Source organism: Muntiacus reevesi, chromosome 13, assembly GCF_963930625.1.
Source record: "Muntiacus reevesi chromosome 13, mMunRee1.1, whole genome shotgun sequence".
NCBI classification, from domain to species: domain Eukaryota; kingdom Metazoa; phylum Chordata; class Mammalia; order Artiodactyla; family Cervidae; genus Muntiacus; species Muntiacus reevesi.
Window position 1 is genome coordinate 3,465,357 of NC_089261.1, and position 11,475 is coordinate 3,476,831.

The 11,475-nt window shown below is 48.4% G+C and overlaps 1 protein-coding gene across 1 annotated transcript; it reads right to left on the bottom strand.

Annotated features, from left to right (window-relative positions):
* Positions 1–1,279: 1,279 nt before the first annotated feature.
* Positions 1,280–11,245, bottom strand: YWHAH (tyrosine 3-monooxygenase/tryptophan 5-monooxygenase activation protein eta). The gene is made up of 2 exons (XM_065903978.1): positions 10,937–11,245; positions 1,280–2,724 (listed from the first exon to the last, which is right to left on the bottom strand). Exons 1-2 carry the CDS (start codon positions 11,021–11,023, stop codon positions 2,071–2,073), a joined length of 741 nt encoding a protein of 246 aa, XP_065760050.1. The 5' UTR covers positions 11,024–11,245; the 3' UTR covers positions 1,280–2,070.
* Positions 11,246–11,475: the final 230 nt, after the last annotated feature.

Genomic DNA, 11,475 nt, shown 5'->3' on the forward strand with positions numbered 1-11,475 from the left:
ATTCCAAATTCGATGAGGGACCTGAACCTCGAAGGTTGTCAGCTGCCTGGGGCCCACCAGAGGGCAGTTAGGACTCTGAATTAGACTGTGAATTAAGACAGCCTTAGGTCATGGGCAGAGGCTGCCTGTGGCGCCAGCTGATTCCAGAGGTCCGCCAGCTCTGCATCTATTTCCTACCCCTGTAAGGGAACAAAACTTTTCATAAGACGGCTGTGAAGTGAAAATGTGCTTGCTTTTTCTAAATCCCTTTTTGTGAGGTGCATTCCTAATATAAGAAGTTATAATGTTTGAAGTATTTTCATCAAAGCCAAGTACCTTAGCCACATAAAGCTTATAGCTTTAAAACACGTGACCTACTAATTGAAGCAAAACTCAGTAATGATTTTTGCTAGCAATTAGGTCAACCAGAAATAGCTTCCTAAGGACTACTCATTAGCATGTGGGTCGTATCAGGGTGAGAAAACAGGTTAAGTGTCCATGCTGCTGTGCTCCACCACAATGGAGGACCAAGGACAGACTCGGCATGGCCCCCTTCACCAGTCTAGTGTTCAGCGTCAGTCAAGAAGGCCCTATGGGGCTCAGGGCCTTTGTGTAACCCACCCGCTGGACAAGCATATCCAGTCCCGAGTATCAGGCTGGCAGTGCCAGAAATCATAAGGGGCTGGAGTTCAAGGGTCCAGTTGGTGACACAGGGCTTCAGGAGTTGCCTGGGGTGGAGGCAGATGGCGGGGGGAGTATACTAGGGGCCTGGCCTTTCTTGTTCTTAAAACTCAGAGGGAGTTCTGTTATCCTATTTTAAAGAATACTCAGAGCTTTCTTAATTATGATTGCTCAAGATTGTACTGGGTATCCAAGCTGTGTCCCTAACATTTTACTCCACGCAGTGCAGAAAAACTATTAAGAAAAATGGTGAACCTACTTTGTGTGTTAAAAAGCAGCCAACATTCTGTGGGGTGGCTGGAGGTACACCCTCAAAGTCAGACACAGACACAGACACCTTCCAGAGGGGCTGTGCCTCAGAAGACGCACTAGGGTCTTCCCTTTAAAGGAACCAGCAACAGGAAGAGGGGACCAGAGAGGCCACATTAGCTGGGTTCAGAGAAAACTACTTAGAATTCATGAGTCTTATGTGTATGCTGCAAAACCTGTGATGGAATCAGGAGGCACAGCCTCCCTATTCCAGAAATGCTTTGGAGTTTGGAGAAATCAGATCAGGATTCAGAGCGGGGAGCTCTGACAGCTCTTCAAGTGAAAGAAATGAAGACCATACACGTAGAGGTAATATCCCCAAAGCAGCATTTTTATTTACCCACTGAATTCCAAAACATTTAATTTAGGAGTCTGGCATTTCATAATCACCCATCTTGATTGACATGGGCTGACACACATGGCGCTGTCAGGATACACAAGGACGATAGCCAAAGAGTTACAAAAAATAAATTCATGATTCTTAAACAATTGCAACCAAAAAAAAAAAAAAAGTTACAGGTATCAAAACTTTAGATGCATTGCATTGAAAAGAAGGTTTGTGCACGTCATAATTTAAAGAGGCGAACAAGGTGCTACTGAAACCTCACGTTAAAGTTTATTATTAAGCTGATGGAAAGGAGCAAGTGGTCTCTCGTCCCGGCTTCCCTTAATGGGTTTCCGTTAGCTAAGAAAGAAGAGGGAGGGGTGAATTCACTTTTGCATGCACAGATGTACTGCTTTAACAAAACACTAGCAGCTGGTTTGAAGTGGACCATTTAAATACCAACTGTAGCCTGGGTGGCTAATTCTCCTCTCTAACTTTCTGTGGCTTTCGCCTGCACTTCACCTAGACAGGCAAGCAAACGAAAATGCCTCCTTCAGAACGCACCTGTCTGCACAATCCAAAAAGGGAGCTCCTGTGGGCTCAAAGCAACCGTCAGTCCAGCAATGCCCATGAATTAACTTATCTGGAACTGCTTCCCGGGGCGGAGAGCAGGTCTGAGTAGCTGTGCTGCCGTACAGAGAGGTTGAGCACTGGATACTGGGTGAGTGTGGCGAGGAGGGACTGGTGGGGGGGCGGGGCGGGGCGGGCCGAGGCGCTCAGTTGCCTTCTCCGGCTTCCTCGTCCTGCTGGTCGCTCGTCCAGAGGGTGAGGTTGTCTCGCAGCAGCTGCATGATGAGCGTGGAGTCCTTATAGGAATCCTCGTTTAGCGTGTCCAGCTCGGCTATGGCGTCGTCGAAGGCTTGTTTGGCGAGGAGGCAGGCCTGCTCAGGCGCGTTCTGGATCTCGTAGTAGAACACGGAGAAGTTGAGGGCCAGGCCCAGCCGGATGGGGTGCGTGGGCTGCATGTGCTCCTTGCTGATCTCGAAGGCCTCCTTGTAGGCCGCCTCTGAGGCCTCCACCACACTGTTCTTCTTCTCGCCAGCAGCCACCTCGGCCAGGTAGCGGTAGTAGTCGCCCTTCATCTTCAGGTAGAAGACCTTGCTCTCGTACTGGAAGTCGTTGCAGTTCTTGATGAGGAACTTGTCCAGCAGCGCCAGCACGTCGCTGCACACCGTCTCCAGCTCCTTCTCGATCTTCTCCCGGTAGGCCTTCACCTTCTCCAGCTTCTTCTCATTCCCGTCAGCCATGGTCTTCTGCTCGATGCTGCTGATGACCCTCCAGGAAGACCTCCGGGCACCGACCACGTTCTTGTAGGCCACGGACAGGAGGTTTCGGTCTTCATTGGAGAGAGGCTCATTAAGCTCGGTCACCTGCAACATCCCCAAAAGATAAACACTGAGACCCAAGTTCGAAAACCTGGGAGAGATCTTCCCTTCAACCCGTCAACAACCCTCCTGAAAAACAGAGGATTATGTGGTACTTCGCTGGTGATCCCATCGTTAAGAGGCCATGCTCCCAATGCAGGGGGCACGGGTTCGATCCCTTGGTCAGGGAACTAAGAAGCCACATGCCTCACAATATGGATAAAAAATATCCAAAATGAAACAGGATTACAGAGAAGCCACTCAAGAAAAACCAATTGGACAAGGACCCTACCTCAAGGGAGACTGAAGTCTAACAGAAGAGACAGACACCAACTCAAAAATATTAGAACTTCAAGAGATTCATAATTCAGGCAGGCCTGTGCCAAGTTCTTAAAAAGTGAAACAAGCAATTGTCTATCACCACTTCCCTCCTCAATAAATCCCAGACAAAATATAAACACCCTCCCTCTTCTAGCTTTCCCCATTTCCCAATCCCCAGGACTCTTCCTCTTCTGCTACAAGCCCTTAGCCGGGGATGGTCTCCCCCTCTGCCCAATTCATCAACCCAACCACACTTCATTCTCCACAGTGTCTTCAGCTGCAAGCCTCCCCGACATTCCCCAGGAGGGTTGCCCACAAGCTGGGCTCCTTGGTACCATCACACAGATAGGAATGGTGTCCACACAGGTCTGAAGTAATCCCCTATTCTCTACTCACACACATTCCCAGGTCCTTCAAGACCTGGAACCCCACTGGTGTTCTCCAAGGACTGCCTTTAGACACTCACATACTCGTATCGCCTTACTACAAGTATAAAGAGATTTTATATTTTCCTGATAATTTGGCCTTTTATGGAAGCAACTCATATAAATCAAAATTCTATCTCAAATACTATGACAAATCTCAGAATGCCTGAATCCTTTAGAATGACACTTTTCTAGGACAATATAGCATAAAACAAAATGTGAGGCAAGAACAGAATTGAGAAAGCGCCTCAGATCTTCCAGTAAGCAAATCCCAACTAAGGCCACTTGATATTAAAGTGCAAATGACATCCATAAGAAGTCACTATATAATATACTTCATCCTGTGACCAATAAAACTGCTTTTGTTGGACTATTGCAAAGACACCTCAAGATACATCCCCGGAGTATATCATTAAAATTGAGTGCATACCTGAAATATTTATATATCACAGAGTGTTTGTACAAGAGGCAGTATCATTATTCAGAAAAATCCTAAGACATCTGGAACATAGCCTGAGCTAGTTGTGACCTTCAACAGAACACAACTTTTCTGGGCATCAAAAGTCAAATTAGTGAAGCCAGCCCAAACAACCTCCAAGGATTTCTTCAGCTCTAAAACCCTAGGATTCTGTTTTTCCTGAGCAATAATAGGTGTGGTTAAGGCCTGAGGTCAGTACTATAATGTGTGGGTCTATCTGTGGGTCCCAGGAATCCACAGGTCTGATCCCTTCTCCATCCAGAATAAACCGCCAAAAAAGGCTACTGGGCAATATTTGTAATGACACCTTCACAAGAAACACTACTGCCTAGGAGTGTCAGTGTTTATGTAACGATCACCTGGTCGCCTGCCAGTCTGAATGAATCACTATCGGCATCAGCTGAGTGTGACTAACAGCTAAACAAGCATTGTTCTCAGAACCCCAGCCAAGGCCTAACTAGGAAACAACTGCATATGTTTAAATATAGTGTTTTTTAATACTCCTGGATTACAACTTGGCTAACAAAAGGAAACTTATGGGAGGAAGATAGCTTTATTACTTGATCAGATAACTAAAGAAAAGTGGGCATTTTCCCCAGATTGGAAAATTATAGACTGAAGTGAATTCCGATGGCCTGTTGTAAAACAAGATTTACAGCCAGTCTTGACTATTGATACTTACTGCAAATAACCTTTGCTAATGTTTGTTAGTGCAAATTCTCAACACTTCAACTTCCAAAATACAGGAGCCAGGATACTTAAAGACAAGTCTGGTCACCCACTAAGAGGGGTAGATCCTGAGGGCAACGCAATGCAGGGCAGGAAAGTAGGAACTGCTGGTCCCAACCAACCCTCAGAGGAGCCAGGCGGGACAGCCACCTGCAGGTTCAGCAGAGAGGACTTCCTGCATCTCTAGGATCACAAGTTTCCGAACAGCTAATCAGGAGCAGAATGACTAGATACGGAATTCTCAAGACAGAAGAGACCTAGGCAAGGATTCTCAACCTTCTTTCTCCTCCAATGTTGGTTCCAACACTCTCATGTCCATCATGAGATGTCCACTGGGCCAGCTGTGCCCAGTGCAGCGCCCCCCTGCCGACACTGAGTCTTCACATGGCCACGCCAGCTTTGAGGGACTCCCCCACCTCTGCTCACAGCCCCTCTGTCTGGTTCTCCCGCCCCACTCCTCACCCCAGGTAATCCTACTTAGATGCTTCCTGAAAACCTTGAGATTGTTGAACCTTTCCCATTTGGGAAGGAGCTCCTCCCATCTCCTTTGAGGACTGGCCTCCCTGCCAGTCATTCTGCTCATGTGTGTCCTCACCAGGGAGCCTCTGGCTGCACCAACTCCCTTCACCCTTCTCTGCTCTGGACCACATGGCATTTCTGAAAGCATCGAATGACCTGGTCAGTTATGAATTTATTTATCTTCTTGTGACACCATTGGCTTATTCAACAATCCCCAAGGGCCTCCTCCCACTAACTCAAAGGGCAATAAGCTATGTGTTTGTGAGTAAAAATAGACCCGCTGCCAAAAATAGCACATGAACTATTTGGGAAAACTTAAAGTTCTCAATCTGGGAAACATCCAACCTCAAAAGTAACACTGAACAAACAAATGAAAAAAAAAAAAAAAAAATCACCCCTGAGCTGCCAGACCACATGGCTCACGCTGAGGTTTAGATACTCCTCCTCCCAAGAAGACTTCTCATCCTTCATGGCCAGACACACTCCTACCACTCCACACATTACAGCCACCCACACCTGCATGCTACCAACAAGCTTGCTTTTGATATAGAAGTTTACAACAGAGGAAAAAAACATCCTCAAGAACAATTACATAAACATAACCACATGATAGTCTTTAAGCTTCTTTGGCAGAACCCTATATAGATTTTTAAAAAAGAAAAGTGACCTTGAAGAATGAAAACTTTTTTGGGGGGGGGCTGATTCTTTCCCAAGTTAATGCCCTCCAAAGTGAGGATTCTGCCTGGTGCCCCACTGGCAAGGCACCCGTCATTGGTCTCCACTTGCCCTAACCTGGCAAGACCACCTTCTGTCCTCACCAGCGAGAAGCTGCAGGTTCTGCAAGGCCAGGAAGGGACCCGGCTTTGAGCTCACAGCAGGTGAGTTCAGGTAGTGACTGTTCCCTCTAAGCTCACTACCGGTCAAAATAGCTACCCTTGTATCGTTAAGAAACCACCTTTGTCTCACTCTGGGCTTAAGTAGACATTTTCACGGGCCGTGACTGGCATTAAACACAACCCCATCTGAACAGGGTTACTGCACACTACTGCCCTGAGGCACTAGCTCCGAAGTCTTCAGAAGCTGAGCCGGTTCCAACCAGGGAAGTGCCAAAACCCACCACTAAGGAGCGGACGCCACTGCAGGTGAGGAGCAGGAGGGGCAGTTTCAGCTGGCTTCTACCTGGACACTTGGAAGAATCTGACCAACCTAAACACTGAAACTTGGGGGGTCTCTAGGCTTGTAAAATATACTAAACACAATATGGAGAAACAATCTCTTAAAACTATAATTTAACAGTCTTGCACTTCTCAATTCGTAACAGGAACTCAAAATAATACTTTGCTTCCTAAGCTAAAAGAAACCCAAAACAAAACTGGTCTTTAAGAGACCAAGCACAATCCAGATGTGAGTCTGCCTATGTGAGACCAAGCATAATCCAGTTATGTTCCCCTGCTGTAGCTAAGACCCATAAGTGGCAGATTCTGTCTTTAATTAAACTTGGCATAAATGACTTATTTCTAATAGAGGGAATTATTTGTTCAGTAAGTCCACTTATGTGACTGGCTCAGAACTTAAGTCACCAATGATGACAATGGCTAACGGATGAGAAAGTACAGGAGAAAGAAACTTGATCCCTCAGCCTCATGGGGCATCATCACTGGGTTAAAGGGACAGCTCTAAACTTGAGAGCCGAAATCTTCACTTTACTCGACCTCTTTACTCTCAAGCTCGACCTTGAGAAAATTCATCTCTTCAAACCTCATTTGTAAAATGTAGTAACAGGATCCATCCAGAGTTGTTCTCAAGAGTAAATGAGAACATACACATGGAATCAAAGCCACCATTTATTGAGTGCCTAATAGGTAAAATGGTAAATTTAATAAACCTGATGAACTATAACATGGAACACAAACTTGTGTTAGCCCCCCGTCATTATTTCTGAAAAAGTGTGACAGTGAAGTCTTATCACTAATATTAAGTTCCAGACAAAGAAGAGAAAATACATTTTTGGTTTCTTTAAAGGAATGGTGGGGTTTTTGACAGCGGGAGCTCTTTTGGGGATAATTTAGGAACCCCAAATCCAGATGGGGACAGCTCATGTCAATGCAGCACAGCTATGTAAACTGCTCACCAAGTGAATGTCTTTTAACTGAGAATACTACAGGACTAATGCAGAGCCCTCTTCCTTCCTCAGCCATTAAGACAAAGTGGTACTTACATTGGCAACACGGCTTGCTGGTTCACATACATGTCAAGTGGTAGTACCAATGTGGCTGTATGATGCACACTGGTCAGTTCTGATCCACCTCAGAATCATCCTTAGTTTCCATATCTGCAACATGGGTTAAGTCCCAGCCTAGGACGCTCAGCTGTGCTCTCCTTTCACAGAGCACTTGCTCACTCCCTACTTCCTGAGATCTTACAGCTATTGGAATTAACAGCCTTTGGCCACCAGGCTGGACCTCAAAAGCCGCAGCTTTGTTGCCTGCACTTAAGATTTCTACAGATAGCCTTCAAGTACTTCAGGTGTATTTCTCTCCATCCTTTGTCGATGACTGTGCAACAATATTAGAACACACCATGCCATCCCAAATAATTTTGACATTTTGTAACTTCATGATTGCCACCTATGTTTCAGTATGGATGACTAAGGGTAGTGACATGACTGAATAATGTCTATCCATGAGTATTCACTAGAAATCTGATTAATTATTCTTTCCTTAGATCACTTAGTTTTATGCACTAATATTTTTATCCCACACTATGGGTCTATCTCATAGTTCTCAGGAGAAACTAGGCTCATTTTATGGAGGTGATGAATTGTATAAGGTCATTCCAAGACTGGTCTGAAAAGGACTTGGGTTCCAGAATCTTTCACAACTTTTCTTTCCACTATTCCACTCTAAGCAGTTAGATGTGAGATGAGCTGGAAGACACATCTTTATTTAACTTCAAAAACATTTCTTGCCTCTTCAAATTGAGGGATGAGGCAGGGAACTGCAGCTCTCAACCGATGTGAATAAACATGTTTGTTTTCAACATGCGTGATTTTCAGGCCTTACCGACACCATCCTCCAGGTGATGCTGGGAGCATAAGGAACATCAGTCATTACAGGCAGGCAATATTATTAGGTACCATTTAGACGATAAAGGAAACAGAAAACAAGTTAGAAGAATGAAAGCTAAAAACCCACTTGACAGTAATACCAACATAACTAGTTTTGCACTTCAGAGGACCAGGAGACAAGAGATTGTGAGCTTCAAGGTCACAGACTGGCTGCATTAGAGCATTTCCTCACTCAGGTGCTTTACAGCAGTCTACTTACCTGCCCTGAAGAAAACCCCCATAAACCTAGAGAGTTAACAGAATCCCAAATGTTCCCAAAAGCTGTATTTTAGGCCTAGGATATCAGTGAAATAGGGACCAAGCCTTCAAATAGGGACCAAGCCTTCAAAACATTAAAAATTTAACGTTCAAACGTCAACTTAGGTAAAATGTGAGAAAGTTTTCCACTGACCTTGCTGAGTCCTTTCCAATAAATATATCCGTTAATTTAGATGAGAAAAAAAAATTTCTTTAATAGAAGAAACAGGCATATTGACCAAAAAAGTTCTTGTTTTAATAGCAGTTACCTTGAGGAAATGATTCTCACAATTCTGAGATGACATATTAGAGCTTGGATTGAATTTTCAGGAGCCTACCCAACCCGAGCCTATCCAACCCACCAATCATCTCTGATACCGATGTTATGTTTCCAATACACGTTTGCAAAATCCTACCTTAATGTCTCAGAGAAAATCTGTGGCCACAAGTAGGAAGCTACAGGAAAGCATTTTTCAAGCCTGCTTACAAAGAGCAGAAAACCAATTATTTTTTCTCTGCAAACTCTATTCCTTTCCTGTTACATCTCTGCACTCTCTCCTTACTTCTCATTTCAAATTTCCTGTTTCCCACAGTTCCACAACTGCCTTCTAGTCATTTTCCCTTAATCTCACTCACTTTGTTTCCAGCCCCCTCTTTAGTCCCCAAAAGGCTTCTAACACCGCAGTCTTCAGGTCCCACTGGCAGGACAGGTGAGGGCCTCACTAAAATGTCCAGAGAATGGTCTCAACCTGCACAACCCCGGGGCTACTCAGTGACGAGGGAGAAGAGGCGCACTGTAGTGTGACGTGCTGAGTGGACAGGAGTGGCTTTATCCCAAAGATTAAGCTCAGGGCCCCTTGCGAGGAAATACACTCATAGTCAGTCTTATTTCTGTAAAATCTGCTAAATTATTAAATCTTTTTTTTTTTTCCTTATGAAATCCTCAGAATTACATAGACTTCAGGTTCCAAACCTACATCGTGCCTGGCCTGGATGAAAAGCTCCTTCTTATCTAGCCCATAACACCCTGCTTGGGCTCAACTGGAGATAAGCAATGAGTCAACAAATAGGCGGTGGTGATGGTGGTTTCCAGACACCTGGTTCAAGGTATGATGTGGAGAACATGGGAAAGATAGTGCTTCAAGTACCCTTCTCACCTGGATGTTCCTAAATTTGGACCCCAACAACAGATTTTACAACAGCAGATTTTGTATTAATAACAAAAATCTTAAAAGGAGCTTTTCACATGACTCTGAAATTTTAGGGAGCCACTGTATTTGAGGATTTTTCAGTACCAAATCTCCTCCCAAGGCACGAAAAAAGGGCAAAGGAGCTAAATAACCCGGGACAGTCATTCTTGAACTTAAACCCACTGGCACTTGCCTTGAGGGATGGGTAAAGGGCAGCTCTGAGACCCACCCCCCCCCACCCCGAGTATCTGAGTCTGCAGGTCTAGGGTGGGGCCCCAGCGGATCCGCCCCCGTCTCAGGAGGTTGTGCGCTGGGTGAACTGGGCAGGTTGCGGACTGTGGCTCTAGCCCTGTGACCTTGACGCAGAGAGAAGTAACGATCATTTAGAGAAGACGTGAAAACACTACTAGGAGACAGAGCAGTGAGGGGGTCGCTGGAACTCTAGGTCTCAGACACGCAGGTGGTGTCTAATCCAAGGCACTGGCCAGGGTGTGGCCGGCCACGATTCCGTCCCCGGAAATGGAGCTGCAGGCGGGTCTCCGAGGATCTCGAGAGGGCAAAGGCACATGGGTTCGGCTCGCCCAGGAGTCGCAACCCGTTTGGGGTTCCAGGCAGACGGGCGCAGCGTCCGACATGGGAGGGGGCCCCACGCCCTCGCCTGACTGCAGGGTAGGGGTCTCGGCACACAAAGCGGACCCCGGGCGTGGGAGGATGGAATTAGAGCGGTTCCGGGGAGCAGAAAGAAAGCGCATCGGGATTACACCGACTTCGGGTCGTGGCAGCGGAAACCAGTGGAGACAGGGCGCCACTCACTAGGTGATTCTTTATTACAAGTTGGGGTGCGTGGAGGAAAGCGAGGGGGTGCCCCAGCCTGGCGGAACGGGCCGGAGGAGGAATGCGGCTCCCCCACGCTCCCCCGGGCACCCTCCCCCATTCGGGGCTCCAAGCTGGGATGCCGCGCCCCCCATCCGCCCGCGGGGTCCCCGCTGCGTCCCCCCCGGAGACCCCACCCCGCCCGGCCGCAAGAAATGGCGGGACGCGCGGCGGGCGCGGGAAGCGAGGGCTGTGGGCCAGGGGCCGCGCCCAGTCGGGCGGCGGGCTCGCCCCGGGCCCGAAGGGGCTGCAGCCAGGCCGCCCACCCCTCCCCTACACCGGGCCCCCGGCCGACCACCCGGACTCCCGGCCCGCTCACCGCCTTCATGGCGGAGGCCATGTCGTCGTAGCGCTCCGCCTGCTCGGCCAGCCGCGCCCGCTGCAGCAGCTGCTCGCGGTCCCCCATGTCGCTGAGCCCGGCCTCGCCTCGCTTCCCGCTCCGCTCGCTCGCCCGCGCGTCCTCTCCGGTCGCCGCGGAGGCCGCCGCCGCGCACGCGCACTGGCTTGCCGGCCGGCCGAGGCTGCAGGCAGCAAGCAGCGCCTCTCGCCCTCTCGCTGGCTCGCCCCGCGCTCTGTGGCTCGCGCCGCGGACGCCGCCGAGGGAGGACAGGCGGCCGCGCGGGGGGCGGGGGATGGGAGGACGGGAGGACGCCTGCGCAGTGGGAGCGGCCGGGCCGGGCGGCGCGGAGCGGCGCGAGTGGGGGGGGGAAGGGCGGCCCGGCCCTAACGGTCTATTTCAAGGTGACGTCACCTTCTATAAATAGCTGCGGCCACCGCCCCGCCCCAGAGTCGCGCAGGCGCCGTGCGAGTGCTGCATTTTACCGCCGCAGAGGTGGAGGTACGAGCGGGGAGCCCTGG

What these genes read in the sequence shown, in the direction of transcription:
- YWHAH (XM_065903978.1), bottom strand. Translation starts at nt 11,023, where the DNA reads ATGGGGGACCGCGAGCAGCTGCTGCAGCGGGCGCGGCTGGCCGAGCAG. An exon ending in TGGCCTCCGCCATGAAGGCG is followed by an intron (nt 2,725 to 10,936) that starts GTGAGCGGGCCG and finishes GGGATGTTGCAG; the next exon opens with GTGACCGAGCTTAATGAGCC.